Consider the following 23,273-nt stretch of genomic DNA (forward strand, 5'->3'; position numbering starts at 1 on the left):
CGGTCCCTGCTCCTGCCAACCTAGCAGTTCGAAAGCACCTCCGGGTGCAAGTAGATAAATAGGGACTGCTTACTGGTGGGAAGGTAAACGACGTTTCCGTGTGCTCCGCTGGCTCGCCAGATGCGGCTTTGTCACGCTGGCCACGTGATCTGGAAGTGTCTCCGGACAGCGCTGGCCCCCGGCCTCTTAAGTGAGATGGGCGCACAACCCTAGAGTCTGTCAAGACTGGCCCGTACGGGCAGGGGTACCTTTACTCTGGGGTTGTGGTGCTCATCTCGCTTTATTGGCCAAGGGAGCCGGCGTACAGCTTCTGGGTCATGTGGCCAGCATGACTAAGCCGCTTCTGGCAAACCAGAGCAGCGCACGGAAACGCTGTTTACCTTCCCACCGGAGCAGTACCTATTTATCTACTTGCACTTTGCCTTTTTACCTTTACCTATTAACAACAGTAACATAATAGCAACTCAGAAAACCCAAAGCACTAATTCTAATTCATACGCACGCTGCCCTCCCCCCAAAATCTTTCACTCTATTCAGTCCATTAAAAGACACAGGCACATAATGCCTATGTCAGCAACTCCATTCTGAAGGTTCCTTGGGCTGGAGGTGTGGCAGCACAGGTGAAACCAAGCACTGCATGATGGCAGACAAATCTCTCCCCCCTCACAGTTCTTCCTCTGGAAACAGCTCCCTCATGAAGGCTCCTAGGGCTGGACGGTAAGGCAAGGCAGTGGAAACACCATTGCCTGAGGACCAGCACAAAGTCTCTCCTCGCTCACCATCAAGGACATAGGTATAAGTTCTTATGGGAATCTGCAAAGTTGATGCTCATTTACAAAGAGTTTGCAGAAGATAAATATTTTCAGAAAATGGATCCTGATGAGGAATAAAAGTGCAAGGCTGGGAGAAAACTTAATGCATGGAAGGACGTGACTGAAACGGTTTTGGACAGGATGTGGACCTTGATTTTAGATAGAAAGGAGATGAGTAGTCTCAGGAGAAGTAAAGGTGTGAGAGTCAGACATAAAGAAAGGGGAATTTGGCTAAGGTTTTGGGCAGAATGTGGGATGTATGTGATAATGACCTCGTGTAGGTATGTCCTGGAATCTATGCTAACCAAAGGGAATCTGAACAGTTTGACATCACAAATGACATCACAAAGGCAACAGAACCTGGAGCTTTTTGCGTGAAGAGGTTCTCTCCCCTTCAGAAATAAATGAACATGGGCAGAATCTGGAAACGTCTTTGCAGCTTTGCATGTGCCAGTTTATATTAATCCCTGTTTCTCTTAAATTACACGAGAATCTACCATAGCATACTGCCCATCCCCCCTAATTCTAAGGTGTCCAAATAATAAAACAAATGTTCATAAATATATAGAGTGGGCACACAAACATAGCTACATAAACCGGATTCAGAAACGGTGCAGGGGTCCCTTAAATGACCCCAAATGTTTCTCTGCAGTGGAAGGAAGTGTCTTGGGGGGGAAAGGACCTTTCCAAATAGTTCGCTTTCTCATGTAAATCCAATAAATAAATAAATAAATAAATAAATAAATAAATAAATAAATAAAGTATTTGGAATGAAGAGACCTGCTCCTATGCAAAACCAGTCTGGCAGGTATCTGTTAAGCAGAGCAGACATGTCAATAGAGCATCTTCTTCTGAGACAAGCCATACTCTCACATGTCTGTTGTAGAACACCGCTTTCTGTGACATGTGTATGATGCTTCCTTGGGTGGTCCTTGGCTAAGGGACCAGGCAATTTCTAAAACCTTTAGAAGTTCTTGCATATCTTTGTTCTGGGTCCCCACCTCCTATCAAAGCCGGTAGGGGAACTTTGTCACTGCTAAAAATTGGCCACTGTTTCTTTAATGCTTAAAAAGGCTGGGTCAGCATGAGTCAGTGGCCTGCACCGGGCTGTATATATAGAGTGAGAAATGTTGGTTTGGTGTTGGGTGGGTTGGTTGGTTGGTTAGTTAGTGAAAGCTGGTAGCGTTGATGTGTGTACAGTTGGTCAGTCGCTTTTGCAGAAAGACTTTTAAGAATAAAAGCAGAAAGTACTCTGCAAGGATACTCTTCTCGCGGACTCTTTTATGCTAACAAGGGTCCAAGGACCAGAGAAAGGAAGGTCAGAACTTTTTTTTATTTACAAACACTGACAGACTTCTGTTGCAACAGAATAATAAAGATCTGCCTTGCTTTCACTGGTTCTTGCCTCAGCTCATTTTTCTCTTACCTAACATGAACTTTAGGGGCTCAGAGTCCTTTAATGGGGAGTTGGGCTGTTAAAGGCACCCCCTATTTTCTGGTAACACCTACCTTCAGATTTATTTTCTGTATTAGGACTCTGATTCTGGAAATAAAATATCCTTCTATTACCTATTTCTGGTGCCTTTCTGTATAGTTTTAACAGCTGGCAAACCACTCACCAGTCTAGAATCTTTAGGACAGCTGGAAGGAGCTGTCTGTAGTCAGACATCTCTGTTTGATTATCCTCACACTATCAGAGGAATGACCCTAAATTAAAATTCTTCACGACCACAATAACAAGACCTTGCCCACCCAAACCCTAAATTGGGCTACAGTGGTGCCCCGCAAGACGAACGCCTTGCAAGACGGAAAACCCGCTAGACGAAAGGGTTTTCCGTCGCGGAGGCGCTTCGCAAAATGAATTTCCCTATGGGGTTGCTTCGCAAGACGAAAAAATCTTGCGCGTCCCCGCGGGGTTTTTTTCGCTTTCCCCCCTTTTCCTAAGCTGCTAAGCCGCCTATCAGCTGTTCCGCTGATAACCCGCTTAACAGCTGATCGCGAAAAGCCGCTAGACAGCTGTAGCGCTAATCCGCTAAGCTGTCAATGGGGTTGCTTCGCAAGACGAAAAAACCGCTAGACGAAGAGAATCGCGGAACGGATTCTTTTCGTCTTGCGAGGCACCACTGTACTTGGTTGAGAAAAATTGAGGGGGACTAGGAGAGGAATTTCATTTGACAATAGCTACTGGCAATTGAAGAAATGTTTCCCCTCTAATATTGGAGACAGGATGCTCTGAGTACCAGTTGTTGGGGAACATATTTAGAGAAAGTGCTGCTGCACTGATCTCCAGCTTATGGGCTTCTGTTTGGGGCAGGTGGTTGCCCATTTTGAGAACGGGATACTGGACTTTACAGGCCTTAGGCCTGATCCAGCTTCAGGGCTCTTCTGATGTCCATCACACACCACTTTCTTCCTCCTTGAACCATGTCAGATTCCTGAGTCAACATGTTTTTCTCCTGTTCTCCACCTGCTCCCATAAAGTTTCAGAAGAGATGTTTCTTCCCCTTACAATCATCAGAACAACAGTGATCTATTCTTATCCTTCCCATAATCAAATAATCTTCAAATGTTACCTTTGGGAACAACAATGCAAACACCACAATTAAGGGCAGCAGGAAGTTATTTACTCCACTGTGCTTGAAAAGTTTGATGTATAAAATATATTGCACGCCACAGAATCCATGCAGTCAAGATATAGGGCAGGTGAAAGGGTGCAGGAGATAGGTCCTTGTGGAGCGTAATCAATAGGAAGCTGCCTTCTAGCTCAGTGCTATCTTCTGGCTGGCAGCAGCTCTCCAGGTCACGAACATCCTCAGTCCTACCTGGAGCAGTTAGCAGAGGTGGATCCTGGCACCTTCTGGGTGGAAAAGAGATGCTCCACCACTGAACTATCAACCTTCCCTTCAGTCCCTTTTTAGCTCTGAAGCCAGAGCTGAACAACCTTGCTCTTGTCAAGTCAATGAAGCCTCTGTCTTGCAAGAATTTGAGGGGGTGTTTCTAATTAGTGACTTGTGTTGAGAGGAACGGTCAGAAGGGAAGTGTAGCAGGCAGACCACAGAATGATAGCACTGCTTTTATTGCTGCCTCTTGCAACCTACGAAATGCAGCAGAGGGCAAAATGTCCACTGAATCTGATTGAGGATAAAAATCTGGCTGTGAATTATCACCGGCAAGGAGACCTCCTGATTAGTGGAGTCATATCTTCAAGATTAATTGGAAGTCAACTTCCCTTTAGCTTTTCCAGCACCCCAGTAAGCGCATTTCTGAAGTAAGTAATGATGTATTGGCATATTTCTCCTTCCTAAATTACTCTCCAATTCTCTTGCTCTACAAGTGAAAACCCCCTATTTTCAGGTACCCCTGATAAATTACTATTGCCTGTTTTTTTGTTTGAAGATGGGGGGAACGTCTCAGTCAATGGGATCAAATGCAATTTGAAAATCTGAGTAGAAGCATAATGTTCAAGAAAAGCAACATACGCCCTCTTATAGTTTTCTCTTAAACCATAGCATGCTGTAGATTTTATATCCATATTCCACAATTGCTGCAATGCTTTCATATCTATATTATAACCAATATCTATTGCCCAATGTATCCTCCTATATAGCTGGGTTCAAAAATAGTTGGAGGGAACCATTTTCAGCAGGAACTGGACAATTCTTTTCCCCTGGCTAAACGCAAAGTATGCAACTGGAAACTGTAAAGGAGCTGAAATTCCTCCTGTGGGGCTAAGTTTGGCTCAGGAGACATTTTTTGTAGTGCTCAGCAGAGCCCAGCATCCCTAAGACTTCCTGTCTGATGTGAAGGGTTACTCTTCCCACACCCCACTACAAACATGCAAACCATTATTTGGGGACCAGATTTGTGAGAAAGACAATGCCTGGAGTGTTCTTTTGACACAGTGGCAGCTAATAACCACAAAATTGTTTGGGTGCCCTTAGAGGTCACCACCCAATGCTGCCCTACTTCCCAGCCTCCTCCATTTAGTAACAAAATGTATGTGACTATCATTTTCACTGCACCATGGGTGACACACTTTTGACACACTTTATGACACACTTTTTTGCAGCTGGATGACTAGAAGGGTCTGGCACATTCTTTCCTTCTCACTTACAGTTCAAGACATTAATCAGGACCCCAGGCTCTTACCCAACATCACCCTGGGCTACAGCATCTATGATACCTATTTTGATGGAAGAACAACTTCTGATGCCCTGCTAGACCTCCTTGCTGGCGGGAAAATCAACATTCCAAACTACAAGTGTGGAAGATGGAGAAAGCTGCTGGCAGTTCTTGAAGGGGGTGAATCTGACGTCTCCACGCACATTGCAAGCATGCTGGGCACCTACAAAATCCCACAAGTAAGAATTAGGTTCAAGTCAAGTACACCTGGAAACATCGTAAAAGAACAAGTTATGCTTACCTTAACGCAACTGATTGTATTGCTTACTTTATACACCTAATTGAAACACTGCTTTTCATGAAGTGAAGAGAAATATTATCTTAAATAAATTGATCTGCTGCATGTGAAACTGATATTCTACCAGTGGGCTATGCCCCTTTCCCCATGTTATTTATTTATGAATGAATAAATGAATGAATGGGTGGGTGGGTGGGTGTTATTTTCAGCCTTTTCCCCATTTTATTGTGCTGAGAACATCCTATTTTTTTCCTGAATGCGAGTAGCAGGGAATGAACTGATGTTTGTACAGTGTCACTTAAGGCAGAGCTTATTCTGGTTCTAGTTATCTTCTCATCAGCTTTTGATGTGTGGGCACAGTGATGAAGTAAATGAGGAAATACAAGCAGAGTTTGAATCCCAGCAAGATGGAGGCACTTTTGGTGAGTAGCTCCCATTTCCAAGAAATTGGTCAATTGCCTACCCTCAGGTGTCATGATGAAGACTTCAAACAACTCACTTGGCCTAGTGAAACCAGACACACACAGAGCTTCTTTTCAGTACTTATATCAGTAGTAAACAGAAATACACGGAGACCATGGAATGTACTTCTTCAAAGATTGAGCTGTTGACTCTCAAGGGACATCATGTCAACTGGCTGCTGTACTGTTTCCAATGCATCTGATTCCTGTCTCTGTTCAGGGCTGGTACATCTGCCACCTTGCTCCTGTTCTTCTTCACTATCCATTATTTTGCAGCTCTTCTCTTGTTCTGGGATGTTTCCCATCTGCCACCACCACAGACCTGGGTCCATACTCTCTTCATCTGCCTCCTGACTGGAAGCTTCTTGGGGCAGCGGTCTCCACCGCTCCTCCTCATCTGCCCAGTCCCTGACACCTGGGCAGGGTTATGTTCTCCCCGAAGGAGCAGGTTTACAGTTTTGGAGTGCTTCTGAATCCACCTGTCTCGCTGGAGGGTCAGGCAGCTTCAGTGGCTACAAGTGCCTTATACCAACTGTGACTGGTTCTGCAGATATGGCCATTCCTGGACTGGAACAGCCTTGCCCACGGTAGTTCATGTGTTGGTCATTTCAAGACTGGATTACTGTGATGCTCTCTATGTGATGCTTCCCTCACGCTTGATCCAGAAGCTGCGGTTAGTTCACAATGCTGCAGCATGATTGCTGGCAGGAGTGAGGCCTTGTCAGCATATAGCACCTGAGTTCAGAGATCTGCACTGGCTGCTGGAACTGCCTGCCTATTGAGATCAACCAGATACCTTCACTGTACTCTCTTTGGGACGTGCTAAGAATATTCATGCTTTGACAAGCCTGCCCTGATGCTTAGAAAATTGACATACTACTAATCTGTTTAAGCATTTTTGTTTTAAAGTATGGTTGCAAATTCTTCTTGATTTTACTGTTTTATCTTTCACAAACCAATCTGAGGGTTTGTTTTACAATCAAGCAGTGTATAAATGTTAGAGCAGTTAAATAAGTAAAAGATTTGGGTCCAGGATGCCTGTGGAACTGCCTAATCCCTTATAATCCCTTTTAGCCTGTTGGGGGGAATAACGGAAAGAGGCTCAGCTTGTATCCTGATTTTAGGGAATACCCTTCCAGCTGACCTCAGACAGGCCCCTTTCCAGGAACTACTGAGGGGTTTTTTATTATTATTTCAGAAGGCATATTAATTGAAGTATGACTTTATACTTCTACCATCTTGATTTTTTTGTATTCCACCTTTGTAAACTGCTTACAAAATTACATAATTTTGCCCTAATAAAATGTGTCATCATCTTTCACATAGAAGTATGCAATCTTGGCCCTGGAAAACAGCGCATCAGTCTCTTTTGCTTTCCTCAGCAGCTCAGTTACGGCTTCATTCTTCATGATAAAATCCATTCCCCTTTCGTCTACCGGATGGCCCCAAACCTAGAAACTCAATACCTGGGGATTATCCAACTCCTCCAGTATTTCAGGTGGACGTGGGTCGGCCTCTTTGCTCCAGATAATGACAATGGAGAAAGATTCCTGGGTACCTTGACACCTCTGATGATCAAAAGGGAAATTTGTGTTGCTTTCACACAAAGAGTAGTACAACAAACTTGGTTGTGGATACCCCATGAACCACCTGCCATTTGGGGACAAGTCAATGTATTTGTCTACTCTACAGACTCTCAATATGGACTTTTTATAATCCTAGAGGTACAAACCTTACTTGAAAGGGTGAAAATTGGGCAGAAGGTCTGGATAGCCACAGCTCTTCAGGACACAATCTTGTTGTATGGAACTAAATCCTTCCAGTATGCCCATGGCTCCTTGTCCTTTGTAATGAAGACCCAAAAAAGGGGGAGAAATAAATACTGTGAGCCAATAACCTCTGCTAGTGAAAAGCATTGGAACAATGCGTTTGATTGCTCATATTCAAAACATCCCTTGTCCGTGAGGGGTTGGGAAAAATGCAGGGAGAAGGAGAATCTGACGGTACTACCTCAGGAAGAGGTTGAAAGAGTCCTATGCCAAGACAGCTATGTCAACTACTTCAGTATCCTAGCCGTAGCTCAAGCTATAAATGCAGCATATTCATCCAGATCACAGCGCATGTCAATGGTAGGAGGAGGAGGAAGGTTGGAACGTCAAAGGCTACAGCCATGGCAGGTATGTCCTTTTCAAACTGCAGTTCATTATCACAGCTGTGGAATCATCATGATAGGAACATGGGAAGCAGCCTTATACCAATCAGAGGAATAATCCATGTAGTTCCGTATTGTCTACACTAATTATCAGCAGAAACATAGGAGTCATACCATTGGTTTATCTACCTTAGCTTCCTCTACATTGCAGTGGTACTCGTGTGTGTGTGTGTGTGTGTGTGTGTGTGTGTGTGTGTGTGATAAAAATTCTACACCGTAAACATAACATTTTCACACCTTAGAAAGGAAAAGGGTTCTTTCAAACCTTGAGATCTTCTTCCTTTTCTCAATGGGTTCCAATTCTAAATTTTATCCCTGCATCTTTTACTGTAACCTATCTGTTATGTGCCTGGCATGCTCTAGTCCATGGGGTCATGAAGAGTCGGACATGACTAAACGACTAAACAACAACAATCTGTTATGTAATCATAGTATCCAAAATCCATGTTAACATTACAAATGTCCTTGTATTCCTGCCAATTATTTCAACTGTTTACAGTGATCTCTCAAATATGTTAAAAGGTTATTCCAGTCTTTTCAAAATACTTGGTCTTCTTGATTTCTGATCTTTCCTGTCTATCTTGCCATTTCTGCATCTTCCATCAGCTTGGTCTGCCACTCTTCTCTGGTCAGTGCTTCTTCTTCTTTCCATCTCTGGGCAAGAAGCATCCTTGCTGCTGTTATTGCATACATAAACAGTCTTTTGTTTTCTTTTGGTATTTCTGCACCTATAATGCCTAACAAAAAAGCCTCTGGTTTTTTTAACAAAGGTTATCTTAAACATTTTTTTCAACTCATTACATATCATTTCCCAGAAAGCTTTTACCACCCCACATGACCGCCACATATGATAAAATGTACCTCTTTCCTTTTACATTTCCAGCACAAATTTGAGCAGGTTCTATACATTTTTGCAATTATACTAGGTGTCAGATACCAGCAGTACATCATTTTCATATAAATTTCTTTCAGTGAACAGCAGGCTACAAACTTCAAATCCTCTTTCCATAACTTTTCTCATGAAGAAAACTGTGTATTATAACCAAAATCTCTTGCCCAGTGGACTGGCAGTGGTTCTCAGTAGGGTCTGGAAGGAAATCTTTCCCATCCCTCCACAGAGTTGCAGTCAAGGATGGAACTTGAGACCTTCTGCATGGAAACCAGGTGCTCCAGCAATTGAACTGTGCCCAGCGATTTGCAGGCAGCATTCTGCACCATGGGCAGCCCACAGAGCGACACCAAAGGTAGCACAACATAGAGAGCAGTGTAGAACTAATTGGAATAATGATCTGACTCAGCAGTGATCCTCTTATCATCAGCTTCAAACCATGTGCTCCTCAGAAATTTAAAAAAACAAACAAACAAAGGCTGTGAATAATTGCAGTTTTGAAAGGTGAACACATGTGGAATCAGAATCTAATATCAATATAAGGGCTGACTTTTTACAAAATGTTAACGGTAGATTGTGGCTAGATCTAACTCAGAAAACATGAATTACTTCAGTGATGCAAACACAACCATTCTAGATGATCATTAGAAATCAATATGCTTGCAAGCTTCCGTCTTACAATTTTAACCACACAACTCCAAAACTGCTTTTTTTCTGATACAGCCCTGTGACAAATGGAAGGAGTCTCCAACCAGCACTTTCCATCTCTGAGCTTCCTTATGATCATTGATTTCCAGGGCTACTAATGCCCATTTACTAGTGATCTTTACACAGTTTCCCTTGAGATTTTTTGATATACAAAAAGAGGACCCTGCAATAGGAAGGTGACTATTGTTCTTTGTGAACTTAGCTGTCAGAGCTGCCTCAGGTCCCAGCTCACAAAGGACCAATGCCAGTTCCTCTTTATATACATAAGTCTTTATTGAAGTTCATTGTCGGTTTGACAGCCGCGGCGCGCAGCCCTACGTCTGAAACCCTAGACCGTCGAAGCTCCGTCTGAGTCTCCTCCCCCCAGACACCAGTTTAAGACCCTGGCCTTGCTCCACCTCTTCCTCTGCTCCCTTTTCCTCTGGGTCCGCCTGCCCCCCCGGGGTTTTCCCCTTTCTGGACTCTTCTGACGCTGACTCCCCTGAGTCTTCCCCCTCCCTCCGGCGGGCTTTAGGACCTGGTTCCCAATCCGGGCTTTCTGCTGTCCCGCGCGCCTGTACATTTGAACTTGGCGCGCGCGCCCAGCCTGCCACCTTCCTTCTGACCGTTATACTGCTTCTGTCGCTGCTTGCCGGAGGAGAGGCTGACTCTGACCTATGAGACTCTTCCCCCCCACTACGCTCCAGTGGGGAAGCTGGCCCTGATTTCCAGCTACTGCTCTGGGAGTCTCCGCTGGCCCCCTGGTTCTGGTGTGTCCCCCCTGGGACCCCCCTTGCCCTGGCCATCGGCGCTCCCTTCTGGGAATCTTCTGATTCACTGGAGAGGCTCATGGAATCTCTCGGGTCACTGTCATTCTGCCCTCCGCTGCCCTCAGATTCCTGCTTGGCAGGGGGTTGGACTCGATGGCCCTTGTGGTCTCTTCCAACTCTATGATTCTATGATTCTATGATTCTATGATTCCCCTTCGCTCTCCATTTCCTCTCTCCCCTGCGCCTCTGCTCCTGAGCCCCTGACATTAGCGTTCTTCCTTTAATCATTCTTTACATATTTTCCCAAAAACTTAAACAATATACGTAATTATTCTGACTTTGATAATCCCCCTCTCCCAAAGACTGAAAAAGAATACAGGGACCTAAAAATCTATCACAGATGAGATTCCCTAGTCCTTATTCAGATGAGATTAGGATTCAGAGTAAGCAGGGATGAAATATCACACATGGTTGCATGTTCTCTCAGTACTGGAGTTTCCTTTGTCTTTCTAGCTTCATTCATTCTTGAAAGAAGTCCATCCGTCTTCTAATACTTCGACTGATGGACAGTACTTGGATGAGAATGGGGCATTGGCTGTTGACTTCGATATCATTAACTGGGTGCTGTTTCCTAATAACTCTAAGGCTAGAGTGAAAATTGGGAGCATAGAGGGACAGACACCCTCAAAACTGAAGCTCACCATTAACCCAGAAGCAATTGTATGGCCCTTGCCGTTTAACAAGGTATGGGGAGATTACATGTGTCATTTCATTAACCATGATATCTGCTAAGCGCCAATCACTTTTTCAATAGTACATAGGAGACTTTGATGGCAATATTATAGATACTTCCCTGGAATGAAATCCCATACAATTTAATGGAGCCTGCTCTTAAGAAGGCATAAGTTGTCACAGTAATAGCAGACTTTCCAAAGCAACGTAGAACAGCTTTCCCTAACTTGGTGTCCTCCAGATATTTTGGACTACAATTCCCACCCCACCCTCCAGTCCACCATTGGACAAAAATATCTGAGAGGCACATGGTTGAGCAAGGCTGGAGTACAGTAAGTTATTCCCCATCTCTTCAGTAAATCAAGAGGACAGCATGAAAACAGCTAACCTCAGGGTGGCCCATTTAGTGACATATTTTGTCCATATTTCACAACTGTGCAACAAAAGAGCAGATGCCAAGGCAGCAGTGTGAGGAATTGTGCTATTGTTTCTGTTCATATGAGTTCAATTATTCAATTACGTTGCGGTTACATCACTTTTCCCTTGATATTCCTTCTATTTATGCCCAGAACACGCCTCGCTCAAGATGCACAGAGAGCTGTCGCCCTGGATATGCCAAGAAGGTTCAGGAAGGAAAACCAGTGTGCTGCTATGATTGTGCTCCCTGCTCAGAAGGGACAATCTCTACTCAGGAAGGTAGGAGAGGATCTCAGAGGAAAGGGCCTTTGATGGGAGGATGGGGCAGATATTTGAGCCAGTCCAAACATGATGCTTGTAATGGCGACACATGAACGGAATGCACCATGAATGGAATGCCTCTCTAGTTTTTGGAGGTTCAAAGAGCAGCACTGGTAGGGGAAGGCAGTTTCCAGTGGTTGGAAACAGCTTTCCACTTCTTAACCAATACATACATACACCACACATCAGCTGCTGAGCAGATTGCAGTCTGCCTTGCATATGTTCCCAATTGTTAAATCCCCAGCCTTTCCCGCCACACAATTGACATAAATGGATACACCAAATGGAGAAACCAGCTGGGCCAGATCTGACCCAGTGGCCCAATGTTCTCCTCCCTCTTTAAAAAATGGTTCAGTAATATCTCACTGACGCAGCTTTTCTAGACATATTTCATAAGATCCTCTTTTCGGAAGGACACCATAGATTGAGAACGTTTGTCTCTCTCCTGCTCAAGAAAACAATGTTCTTCTTGATCTCTCCCATATGTCCACCTTTTCCCACAATTGCAGCAGCATTCAGACTCCTGTAGGCATATGCCTGATATTAGGATACTGATGTCTATTTTCCTCTATGCAGATACCAAAGAATGCACCAAATGTCCAGAAGATCAGCATCCAAACAAGGAGCGAGATCAATGTGTCCCCAAAGTAGTCACCTTCCTGTCCTATGAAGAATCTCTGGGGAGCCTCCTGGCTTCCTTTGCCCTCTTCTCATCCTTCACCACAGCCATTGTGTTTGGAATCTTTGTTAAGTACAAGGAAACTCCCATAGTCAAAGCCAATAACAGGGATCTCTCCAACATCCTCATCATCTCCCTCCTTCTCTCATTTTTGTCCTCCTTCCTCTTCATCGGACAACCAAGAAAAATAACCTGCCTTCTCCGTCAAACAGCCTTCAGCATCATCTTCTCTGTTGCTGTCTCTTCCCTCTTGGCAAAAACCATCACTGTGGTGCTGGCCTTCCTGGCCACCAAGCCAGGGAACTCAGTGAGGAGATGGCTGGGGAAGAGTCTGGCCAACTCCATTGTCATTTCCTGTTCCTGTGTCCAAGTTGTCATCTGCATGATCTGGCTGGGGATCTCACCACCATTCCCAGACTCTGACATGCACTCCCAGCCTGGGGAGATCATCCTGCAATGCAACGAAGGGTCTGTGGCCATGTTCTATGGTGCCCTTGGCTACATGGGCTTCTTGGCGGCCATCTGCTTCACGGTGGCTTTCCTAGCCAGGAAGCTGCCTGGGGCCTTCAATGAAGCCAAGCTGATCACCTTCAGCATGCTGGTCTTCTGCAGTGTTTGGGTGTCCTTTGTGCCCACCTACCTGAGCACCAAGGGAAAATACATGGTAGCCGTTCAGGTTTTCTCCATCTTGGCCTCCAGTGCTGGGCTCCTGGGCTGCATCTTCATCCCCAAGTGCTACATTATTTTACTGAGGCCAGATCTGAACATGAAGGAGCACTTGAAAACAATAAGCTAAACATAATATTTGATTCTTAGCACCAGTAATATTGAATATTATGGAATATTGAATATTGAACATTATGGAATAATATGGAATATTACTGGACTGAAATCCTAAACCCAGCCTGTGACTCTGCTCATCAGCGGCCTCACACTCCTCCGCTGTCTGGCAAAGAGTAACTTTTTTGTTAATTCCCCGTTGCCTTCTTTTGTTCTAGATGTTGGTTCTTCGACTTCTGGGTTGGCGCCATCGCCGAATGGCGGACTCCCTCCGAGCTCCGGAGGGAGTCTGCTCGGCAGGGGTTGGGTCCCGTCGCGCCGGCGACGCGGGGACCCTCAAAAACCATGGGCGCGGATGCCCATGGACCTGGTGACTCGGCGGGCACCGTTAGCGCCCCCCCGACCCGCGAAGGAGCCTTTTTAAAGGCTGTGGAGCGGGGGACGTGGGGTGGCGCGGTGCTGTGAGTCTTCTGCTTCCCCTGCCGAGCGAAGCCGCATGCCATTCGACGGAGAGCGCTGACTTCTTCTTCTGAAAATTTGGACTAAAAATAACAACCCGTGAGTAATTTGGAAATCGGACCTAAAAGGGGAAAAAAATATTTTTGTATTCGGTACGAGTGGGGGAGGTGCAAAAAGGAAGTCCGTCTCCCCCCTATTGTAGACAATTTAAAGCAAGAATTTGACAACTAAGGTCAGAAGAGTCTGGTTTTTTTATTGATAAAAGTTATTAATTTCACGATGGGAAATTACAAGTAACTGTGCTGGAGGAGAAGAGTGGATTGTGAGAGTTAAAGTGCAACACCCCCCCCCCCCCGGGAACCGGGAGTGATCCGTGAGAGAGCCTGTGAAGAGATATAGAGATTTTGACAGCTGTCAAAGTAGCTGTCAAAGTTGGAGAATAAAAAGAGAACTTTGCTATGAGGACTTTGCTGGTTAGATTTGTTACAATTTGGATATAAATTGTTGAAAACAAGGAATAACAAGTTAACTTGACTTTTGGGTTTGATTTGGAAGGAAACTAAGTTACCATAATCCCCCTAGAGGGGTTTTGGGACATTACAAGAATGACTGTAAGTGGAAAAATACTCATGGAAGTGAACAGGACTTTTTATCTCCTGGGAAAGCTGCAAAAGCGAAACATTATTTTGTCTACAGAGGTTTCTACACTAAAGGAGACAATAGATATATCTATTGAAGAATGGAAGGGACTTGACGCAAGTTTTTGTTCCTGAACAAATAATAGCCTCTGTAGAGGAACCAGAAGTTTTTGAATTAGAATGTTTTTGTAGCGGAACAGGAAAAGAAACCTGAGAAAAGTGAGGAATGAGAACAAGGGATTTATGATGATTTGGAAGAGAATGAAGGAGGAGCCATATTATTGTAAAAGACCAAGGAAGGCCAAAGGCCTGTCAGGGAGGACACAAAGGAAAACAAGAATTGGACTAAGCTGGAAGCTAGAGCATTTGGGACATTCAGACTTAAAAGGATTAAGAAACAGAATTTGAGTTTTACTCTTAAATATAGAGGTCTGGATGGAAGAAAAATGGACTTTCTTGAGATGGAGCTTCTCTAAGATTGGGTGTTTGAAGCTAAAGATTTCTAAGAAAACCGGCAAAGTGGAGCTGAGAGAGATTTGGACATGGACGTGAGGTCTCCAGGCTGATAGCAGATAGACTGATGGATATTGGGGATCGAAACCGGGAAAGGGGGGAGGGAGATTTGGAATCCAAAGGGTGTAAAATTATATTTTGAATCTTTTTTTTATTTCTTTATTTTGTTTTGCTGTGTGTATTAAAAAGGGAAATTCGTGGAAGGGAATTGGGGTTGACCTTGGGGGGGGGGAATTTAATGTTGAAAGAGGGTGGAACTTAAAGGGAAAGTGGTTATATAAGATGAAATTAAATTGAATTCTGGGTTATATATAATAAGTTTTAAATTTGGGGTAAGAACTTGTGGAACTAATCTAATGGAAGTGGAATACAAGAGGGGGAGGGGTGGGGAAGTCCTGGAAAGATGTTAATGAAAGCAAGGTTTTAAATGAAAATGCTTTTTTCTTTTCTTTTCTTTTTTGTGTTTTGGATTTTTTGGAAACCTTAATAAATATGATTTAAAAAAAAAAAAAAAAGATGTTGGTTCTTCTCCACAGGGGATTTTCTAGTCAGGAAAAACTGATTTAACCTGCGCTTTTACACTGCTACATCCAACATCTGGCACTCAAGCACTTATTAATTTCTAACATTTAGAAACGTTAGAATCTGGCACCCAAAACTTATAACAATATATATGGCTTGATTCTTGTGTGGACTTTTGGATGTTCACTAAGGCTAGAGCTGTGACTGAAACACATTCTACACTGTGAGCATTTGTATGATTTCTTTCCAGTGGCTTTTATCCAGCCGGAGCGCTGCAGAGCGCAGTTCCGGTATAATAATAATAATAGTAGTAATAATAATTTATTTATACCCCACCCATTTCCCCAGCCACTCTGGGCAGCTCCCAACAGAATATTAAAAACACAATAAAACATCAAACATTAAAAACTTCCCTAAACAGTGCTGCCTTCAGATGTCTTCTAAAAGTCAGATAGTTGTTCATTTCCTTGACATCTGATGGGAGGGCATTCCACAGGGTGGGCACCACCACTGAGAAGGCCCTATACCTGGTTCCCTGTAACCTCACAGTGAGGGAACTGCCAGAAGGCCCTCGGAGCTGGATCTTGGTGTCCAGGCAGAACAATGGGGGTGGAGATGCTCCTTCAGGTATACTGGGCCGAGGCCATTTAGGGATTTAAAGGTCAGCACCAACACTCTGAATTGTGCTTGGAAATGTACTGGGAGCCAATGTAGGTCTTTCAGGACCGGTGTTATATTGTTTTGGTGGCCGCTCCCAGTCACCTCAGTCCTTTCAGGTGGGCATGCCTTTACATACTTCTGAGAAGCCTAAACAACATTTAAACTCAAAACGGAAGCTGGCCAGAGTGCACGAGCCTACGCTTTTATTATATCTGTGAATCCACCTAGTTCCTAGCTTCTCCTAGCGATGAGTAGTCAAGCTACAGGATGGGATCAATTAATAATAATAATAATAATAATAAATTTTATTTATATCCCACCCTCCCCAGCCGAAGCTGGGCTCAGGGCAGCTAACAACAATCAAAATAGTCCAACATTCTAAAACATTCATTATAAAATTAATTAAATCAAATTAAAATCAAATTAATGGCAACCATCGAGCAAAATTTTGTGCAGATTACCAGAGGAGGGGGTCAGGCTGCGCCCTGACCAAAGGCCTGGTGGAACAGCTCTGTCTTGCAGGCCCTGCGGAAGGATGTCAGGTCCTGCAGAGCCCTAGTCTCTTGTGACAGAGCGTTCCACCAGATTGGAGCCGCGGCCGAGAAAGCCCTGGCTCTAGTTGAGGCCAACCTAACCTCTCTGTGGCCTGGGATCTTTAGGATGTTTTTATTTGCAGACCGTAAATTTCTCTGTGGGACATACCAGGAGAGGCGGTCCCGTAGGTACGAGGGTCCTAGGCCGTATAGGGCTTTAAAGGTTAAAATCAGCACCTTAAACCTGATCCTGTACTCCACCGGGAGCCAGTGCAGCTGGTATAGTACCGGATGGATATGATCTCGCAGCGAAGACCCCATAAGGAGTCTCGCCGCGGCATTCTGCACCCGCTGGAGTTTCTGGGTCAGTCTCAAGGGCAGCCCCACATAGAGCGAGTTACAATAATCCAGTCTGGAGGTGACCGTCGCATGGATCACAGTGGCTAGGTCAGGGGGAGAGAGATAAGGAGCCAACTGCTTAGCTTGGCGGAGATGAAAAAATGCCACCTTTGTTATAGCTGTAATCTGTGCCTCCATGGAAAGGGAGGTATCGAAGATTACACCCAAACTCTTAACGGACGATGCTGGCACTAATTGCACCCCTGCAAGAGATGGGAGTTGCCCCCTCAATCCCATATCGCTCCGTCCCAGCCAGAGGACCTCTGTCTTCGAAGGATTTAACTTCGACCGGCTCCCACGTAACCATCCAGCCACAGCTTCCAGACATCTGGTCAGTGTATCTGGGGCCGAGTTTCTTCACTCTCCCTCCCGTTTAGCAGCAGTAGGCTTTAAGCTTACCAGCCAGACCTCTATCATTGCATGCACACAGGGCCCTTCCAAGCTGCCCCAACCATCTGCCTGAATCTAAGAGAACAAGGGAGGTGGGGATGCATTTAATTGATTTGCACCAGAACCAGATGCACCAGCATCTGTTCATGGCTGCCCTGAGTCGTCTGGCGACTTACTGTAACAACTTCATGGTGAGTTCCAGCACCTATTTTTCTTGAAAAAAGCACTGGTGACATCATTAGGTTATGCATGCTCTTCCCACACTCTAGGCAAATATATTGTATGGATTCCCTGATGTAAATTAAGGACCTGCCATACTCCTTGAAACAGCTTGCCAGTGAAATTAGAAAAAATGTATAAAGTGGGAAATAAAATATGCTGGAAATGTAAGATTAAAGAAGGGAATTTCTACCACATGTGGTGGGCTTGTGAAGAAATTAAAAAGTTTTGGGAACTCATATATAATGAATTTTTAAAAATACTCAAATATACCTTCTCTTAAAAAACGGAAGCCTTCCTACTGGGAATAATTGGGGACGAAATTAAAAAAGAAGATCAGACACTATTCCAATATGCGACAGTGGCTGCTAGAATATTAATAGCACAAAAATGGAAGAACCCGGACATCCCAACCGTTAAAGATTGGCAAATAAAACTATTTGAATATGTCAAATTAGCAAAAATGACACAAAAAATTAGATTCCAAAAAGGTACAAAGTTTATTAGTGATTGGAACAAATTTATAACATACATTGAAGGAAATTTCAGAAATCTCAAAACCACAGCAGGTATCACATAAATCTTACGACGTGTGTTGTATTAACCACGAAACTGCAAAAAAGGAAGATTTACCAAGAAGCCCGAAATCGGGAGGGAGGGAGGTCAACATGCGTAGATAATAGGGACATTAATAAGATGTTGTAATTATTGAAAAATTGTAATGGCTAGTTTATGTTGTCTAATTTAGGCTATTGTTGTTTATTGTTGTTTGTTTTATTGAAAGAAAATTAATTAAAAAATTTTTTTAAAAGAAACAGCTTGCCTGGGAACCTGCTCTGCTTTCTCATTCACCTGGCCACCTACTGGCAGCCACATGAATTGCAGTGTGACAACTGCTTTGCATTCTTTGTATATAGGAAGGAAGGGAGGAAATTTTGGTCCTAGCAATTCCAAAGATGTTTCTCATGGAAAGCTTGTCAAGGCCACCTGCCCTCCCTCTCTGGCCCAAGTGAGTTCCAAAAAAACATGTTTTTCTCCAGTTCTGAACATTTTCCTTCACCCAAGCAGATGGACCAGGGCGATTCTTCTTCCTTATAATTATTAAAATTACAGTGATTCACACCATTCTTCTTACCAAAACTCCAAGGATTTCCCCAATGGCTGAAAACACCATAATTAAGGGCAACGAGGCAAGTTCTTGCACTAAACCTGAAGGAGGAATGGTTTCAGAAATATATCCTTTACCACTGATATTTGGAGCAGGTAGGGACAAGTGGATGAGGTTTACTATTGGCACCTTTCAATAGCAGGACTCGATCTGTATATCTAAAATTATTTCTGCCAGAAGGGAGGCCACTGTTGCAGGCAGACTCAGAATGATATTGCTGCTCCTGCTGCTGCTGCCAATGCCCCAGGCAGTTTGTGGGATGCTGAAGGCAAAATGCCCATTGAATCTGATCAGGGATGAAAGTGACCCATGGAATTATTACAGGCCAGGAGACTACCTCATTGGGGGCGTCATATGTCCAAAAGGTGCTGGAATTAAACCATACATTTTCTCCAGCCCCCCCTTAACGAGGATTTCTGAGTAAGAAACTATACGCTGCTTGATTTTACACTCCTTCACCTGATGTTCCTTGCTACCGGGCAACCCCAAACTTCTAGTCAACTCTCCCAACTTTGGCTCTGAATTGCCCTTTGATGGGCCCCATGAACACAACTGCGCCCCGTTGGGGTTCTCCAGCCAGAGGGCTCATTTTGAACAGCTTGATATAACATATTATGTGACGATGTGGTTTATCTAGCATCTAACTGAATGTTCAGCCTCCCCTCTTTCTCCTCCCACAAAGCTTCTTAATAGAATGGGAGCAAATGTTCCTGAGTGAGCACCGAGTTGCAGCTTTTCTATAGAAAGTAGGACAAAATCCACTGTGCAAATGATTATCTCTGAATTGTGAAAAGCCCTGTCCTCTGAGGTCCCACAGCCACCAACATTGGTTTAATTTCGCAGTCAGGCTTCAACTTGGATATTAGAGAGCCAGTGTGGTGCAGTGGTTAAGAGCGATCCACTCGTAATCCGGTGAACCGGGTTCGCGTCTCCGCTCCTCCACATGCAGCTGCTGGGTGACCTTGGCCAGTCACACTTCTCTGAAGTCTCTCAGCCCCACTCACCTCACAGAGTGTTTGTTGTGGGGGTGGAAGGGAAAGGAGAATGTTAGCCGCTTTGAGACTCCTTCGGGTAGTGATAAAGCGGGATATCAAATCCAAACTCTTCTATCTGAACTGTTTAGGAACTGTTAATCTTACAGCTTAAAATTTTGGTAGTTGTTACTTGTGTTTTAAAATTGTTGAGACCAAAGGTGCAATGCATCCAGTAAGTTACCTAAACCATTGGTAGGCAAAAAGGCAATCTATTCTTCCCTCACCAGTTCGTTCTTAAGTAACTCCATGCAGATTACTTTCTCTCAGGTTTTACTTCCTTCTTCCTTCTCCAGTCAGTGTTGGACCTCCATTTTGGACCTTTTCTGATGATGGCTGCAGGCAAGCACATACTCATAATGTTCCTTTTTTTATTTCAACCAGCAGTCTTGCTAAACTACTTATTTCTGCACTCTGCAGCAATATATATATATATATATATATATATATATATATATATATGCAGGTTTTGGTGTCCTCGGGTGTCTTCCCGTGTAAAAGTTGGGGTGTCTAGGCGACGTTTCGACGAGGTCTCACTCGTCATCTTCAGGCTGGTGCTTTCGGCTTCTTGTTACTGGAACAGAGCAGGATCTCAGTGTTTGAGTTCCTATAAATACTGTTGTGGTGTATAGCCTCCAATGTTCTGGGCAGAGAGGAAGTTCCCAGGCTAGTGTGCCTTTTCTTCTTTTGTTCCTTAATTACTTGAGGGATATCTTGAGTGATTTCTTGAGTGATATCCTGAGTACCACTTAGGTGGGTCATTAGGTGTGGATTAGTTGCTAAAGCCTTTGTGTCTTGACCTCTTGAACTTTGTGAAGAGTTTTTCTGAGAAGATGGCTGTACTGCACTTAGTTGTGCTCTGGCTTGGCTTCGTGTATAGGGGCGAGCTGTGGTTTTGTGGCCTGTGCCAGCCAGATCTGTGTAGGGATTGCAGGGGGGTGCAGCATCCGGAGGTGCCACCATGGTTTGGCTACTGGATGGTGTCTGTAATTTATCTGTGGAGAGGGTCTGGGTTTGGGTCTGGTGTGGTTGATTGGTGATGGCGTTCTGTGTGCCTCTGGATCTGGTGTCAGTTTTTGTGGGGAGGGCTAATTTCCAGATGTCTGGCAAGCGGGATGTGTCGTCACGCTTGTTCATGTTGTGAGGGTAAAATCAGACTTGAAGTCACCAACATCCTCTGCTCCAGCAAACCACCCAGAAGCAATTTGCACAAAGAAGAACAGAAAGCACTCACCAACCTGAGGAAAGACAACAACATAATCATTCTCCCAGCAGACAAAGGTAATGCCACTGTTGTGATGAACACATCGGACTACCAAGCAAAACTATCAAATCTACTCCAAGACCCTACCTATCAACCTATAAAAACAGATCCCACCACCTATCTGGAAAAAACCACCAAATCCAAAATAAAAGCCTCTCCTATCAGTGAAGAAATCCAGCTAAGAATCATCCCCAGAGAAAAATCATCCAGATGCCCCAAACTCTACGGCCTCCCCAAGATACACAAAGAAGGAACACCACTCAGACCAATAGTCAGCTCCATAGGCTCACCTCTACAAAATCTCGCTAAATTTCTCGCCAAGCAACTTCAGCCCTATGCAGAATCCATCTCTTCACACGTTCCAAACTCCTTCCAGTTCATAGAAACAATAAAGAAGCAAAACCTACATCCCAATGACCTACTTGTGAGCTTCGATGTTGTATCTCTCTTCACACAAGTGCCCATTAATGAAGCCTTGACAGCCATTCAAAACAAATACAATCCCCCCGAATACATCTTGGACCTGACCAACCACTGCCTAACCAACACGTACTTCATCCACAATGGACAAAGATACAAACAGATAGAAGGAGCACCTATGGGATCACCCCTCTCACCGGTCATCGCAAACCTGTACATGGAACACTTTGAAACCAATGCTTTAGACAAGTCAGAACACAAACCCAAACTTTGGCTCAGATATGTTGACGACACCTTTGTAATTTGGCCACACGGGAAGGAAAAACTGGATAGCTTCCTCACACATCTCAACAGCCTACACCCCAAAATACAATTCACTATGGAAATAGAAGCCAACAACCAACTTCCCTTCCTTGACGTCCTAATCTACAAAAAACCTGATGGCTCCCTAGGACACACTATCTACCGGAAAAAAACACACACCAACCGCTACTTACATGCACAATCACACCACCACCCTGCACAAATAAACTCCGTAGCCAAGACTCTCATCTCCAGAACCAAACGCCTGGCTGACAAAGACCACTTGACAACTGAGTTACAGAATCTCTCAAATGTGTTAATTGCCAATGGATACCAGCAAAACAGGGTTACGAAGCTAATCCAAAAAGAAACACCCCCCAAAAACCAAGACACAGAAGAAAACAATGGCATGGCCCTCCTTCCTTATATCAAGGGCACTACAGATAAAATTAGCAAAATCCTCCATAAACACAATATCAAAACAGCCTTTTGCACCAACCAAAAAATAGCCAATATCCTCAGAAACCCCAAGGATAAAATCCAGTTGGAAAACCAAGGGGTCTATGAAATACCCTGCAAAGTCTGCCCAGCCACGTACATTGGACAAACAAACAGACGAATAAATGCACGTATTGCAGAACACAAGAATGCCGTCAAAAAAGAAGAAAAAACTTCCTCTCTTTTCCAACACATGAAAGAAACAGGACACGAAATTAATTTTGCAGATTCCAAATTGCTCTTTAACATGGAACATCACCACAAGAGAATAATCATGGAAGCCATCGAGATAGAGAAACACCCTCACAACATGAACAAGCGTGACGACACATCCCGCTTGCCAGACATCTGGAAATTAGCCCTCCCCACAAAAACTGACACCAGATCCAGAGGCACACAGAACGCCATCACCAATCAACCACACCAGACCCAAACCCAGACCCTCTCCACAGATAAATTACAGACACCATCCAGTAGCCAAACCATGGTGGCACCTCCGGATGCTGCACCCCCCTGCAATCCCTACACAGATCTGGCTGGCACAGGCCACAAAACCACAGCTCGCCCCTATACACGAAGCCAAGCCAGAGCACAACTAAGTGCAGTACAGCCATCTTCTCAGAAAAACTCTTCACAAAGTTCAAGAGGTCAAGACACAAAGGCTTTAGCAACTAATCCACACCTAATGACCCACCTAAGTGGTACTCAGGATATCACTCAAGAAATCACTCAAGATATCCCTCAAGTAATTAAGGAACAAAAGAAGAAAAGGCACACTAGCCTGGGAACTTCCTCTCTGCCCAGAACATTGGAGGCTATACACCACAACAGTATTTATAGGAACTCAAACACTGAGATCCTGCTCTGTTCCAGTAACAAGAAGCCGAAAGCACCAGCCTGAAGATGACGAGTGAGACCTCGTCGAAACGTCGCCTAGACACCCCAACTTTTACACGGGAAGACACCCGAGGACACCAAAACCTGCATTCCTGTACCCGTGAAAATCTACGAAAGCATATATATATGAAGAGAGTGTGAAGAGAGATACAACATCGAAGCTCACAAGTAGGTCATTG

General features: G+C 44.3%; 2 protein-coding genes across 2 annotated transcripts in view; one reads left to right on the forward strand and one right to left on the reverse strand.

Moving 5' to 3' along the window:
• LOC114592604 (uncharacterized) overlaps nt 1-23,273 on the reverse strand; it is a 134,542-nt gene that overhangs the window by 69,351 nt on the left and 41,918 nt on the right. The gene's annotated exons all lie outside the window — the stretch shown is intronic.
• On the forward strand, nt 5,147-13,196 carry LOC144327081 (vomeronasal type-2 receptor 26-like). The gene is made up of 5 exons (XM_077925295.1): nt 5,147-5,173; nt 7,079-7,870; nt 10,765-10,995; nt 11,553-11,679; nt 12,298-13,196. Exons 1-5 carry the CDS (start codon nt 5,147-5,149, stop codon nt 13,194-13,196), a joined length of 2,076 nt encoding a protein of 691 aa, XP_077781421.1.

This window comes from Podarcis muralis, chromosome 2 (genome assembly GCF_964188315.1).
Source record: "Podarcis muralis chromosome 2, rPodMur119.hap1.1, whole genome shotgun sequence".
NCBI classification, from domain to species: Eukaryota; Metazoa; Chordata; class Lepidosauria; order Squamata; family Lacertidae; genus Podarcis; species Podarcis muralis.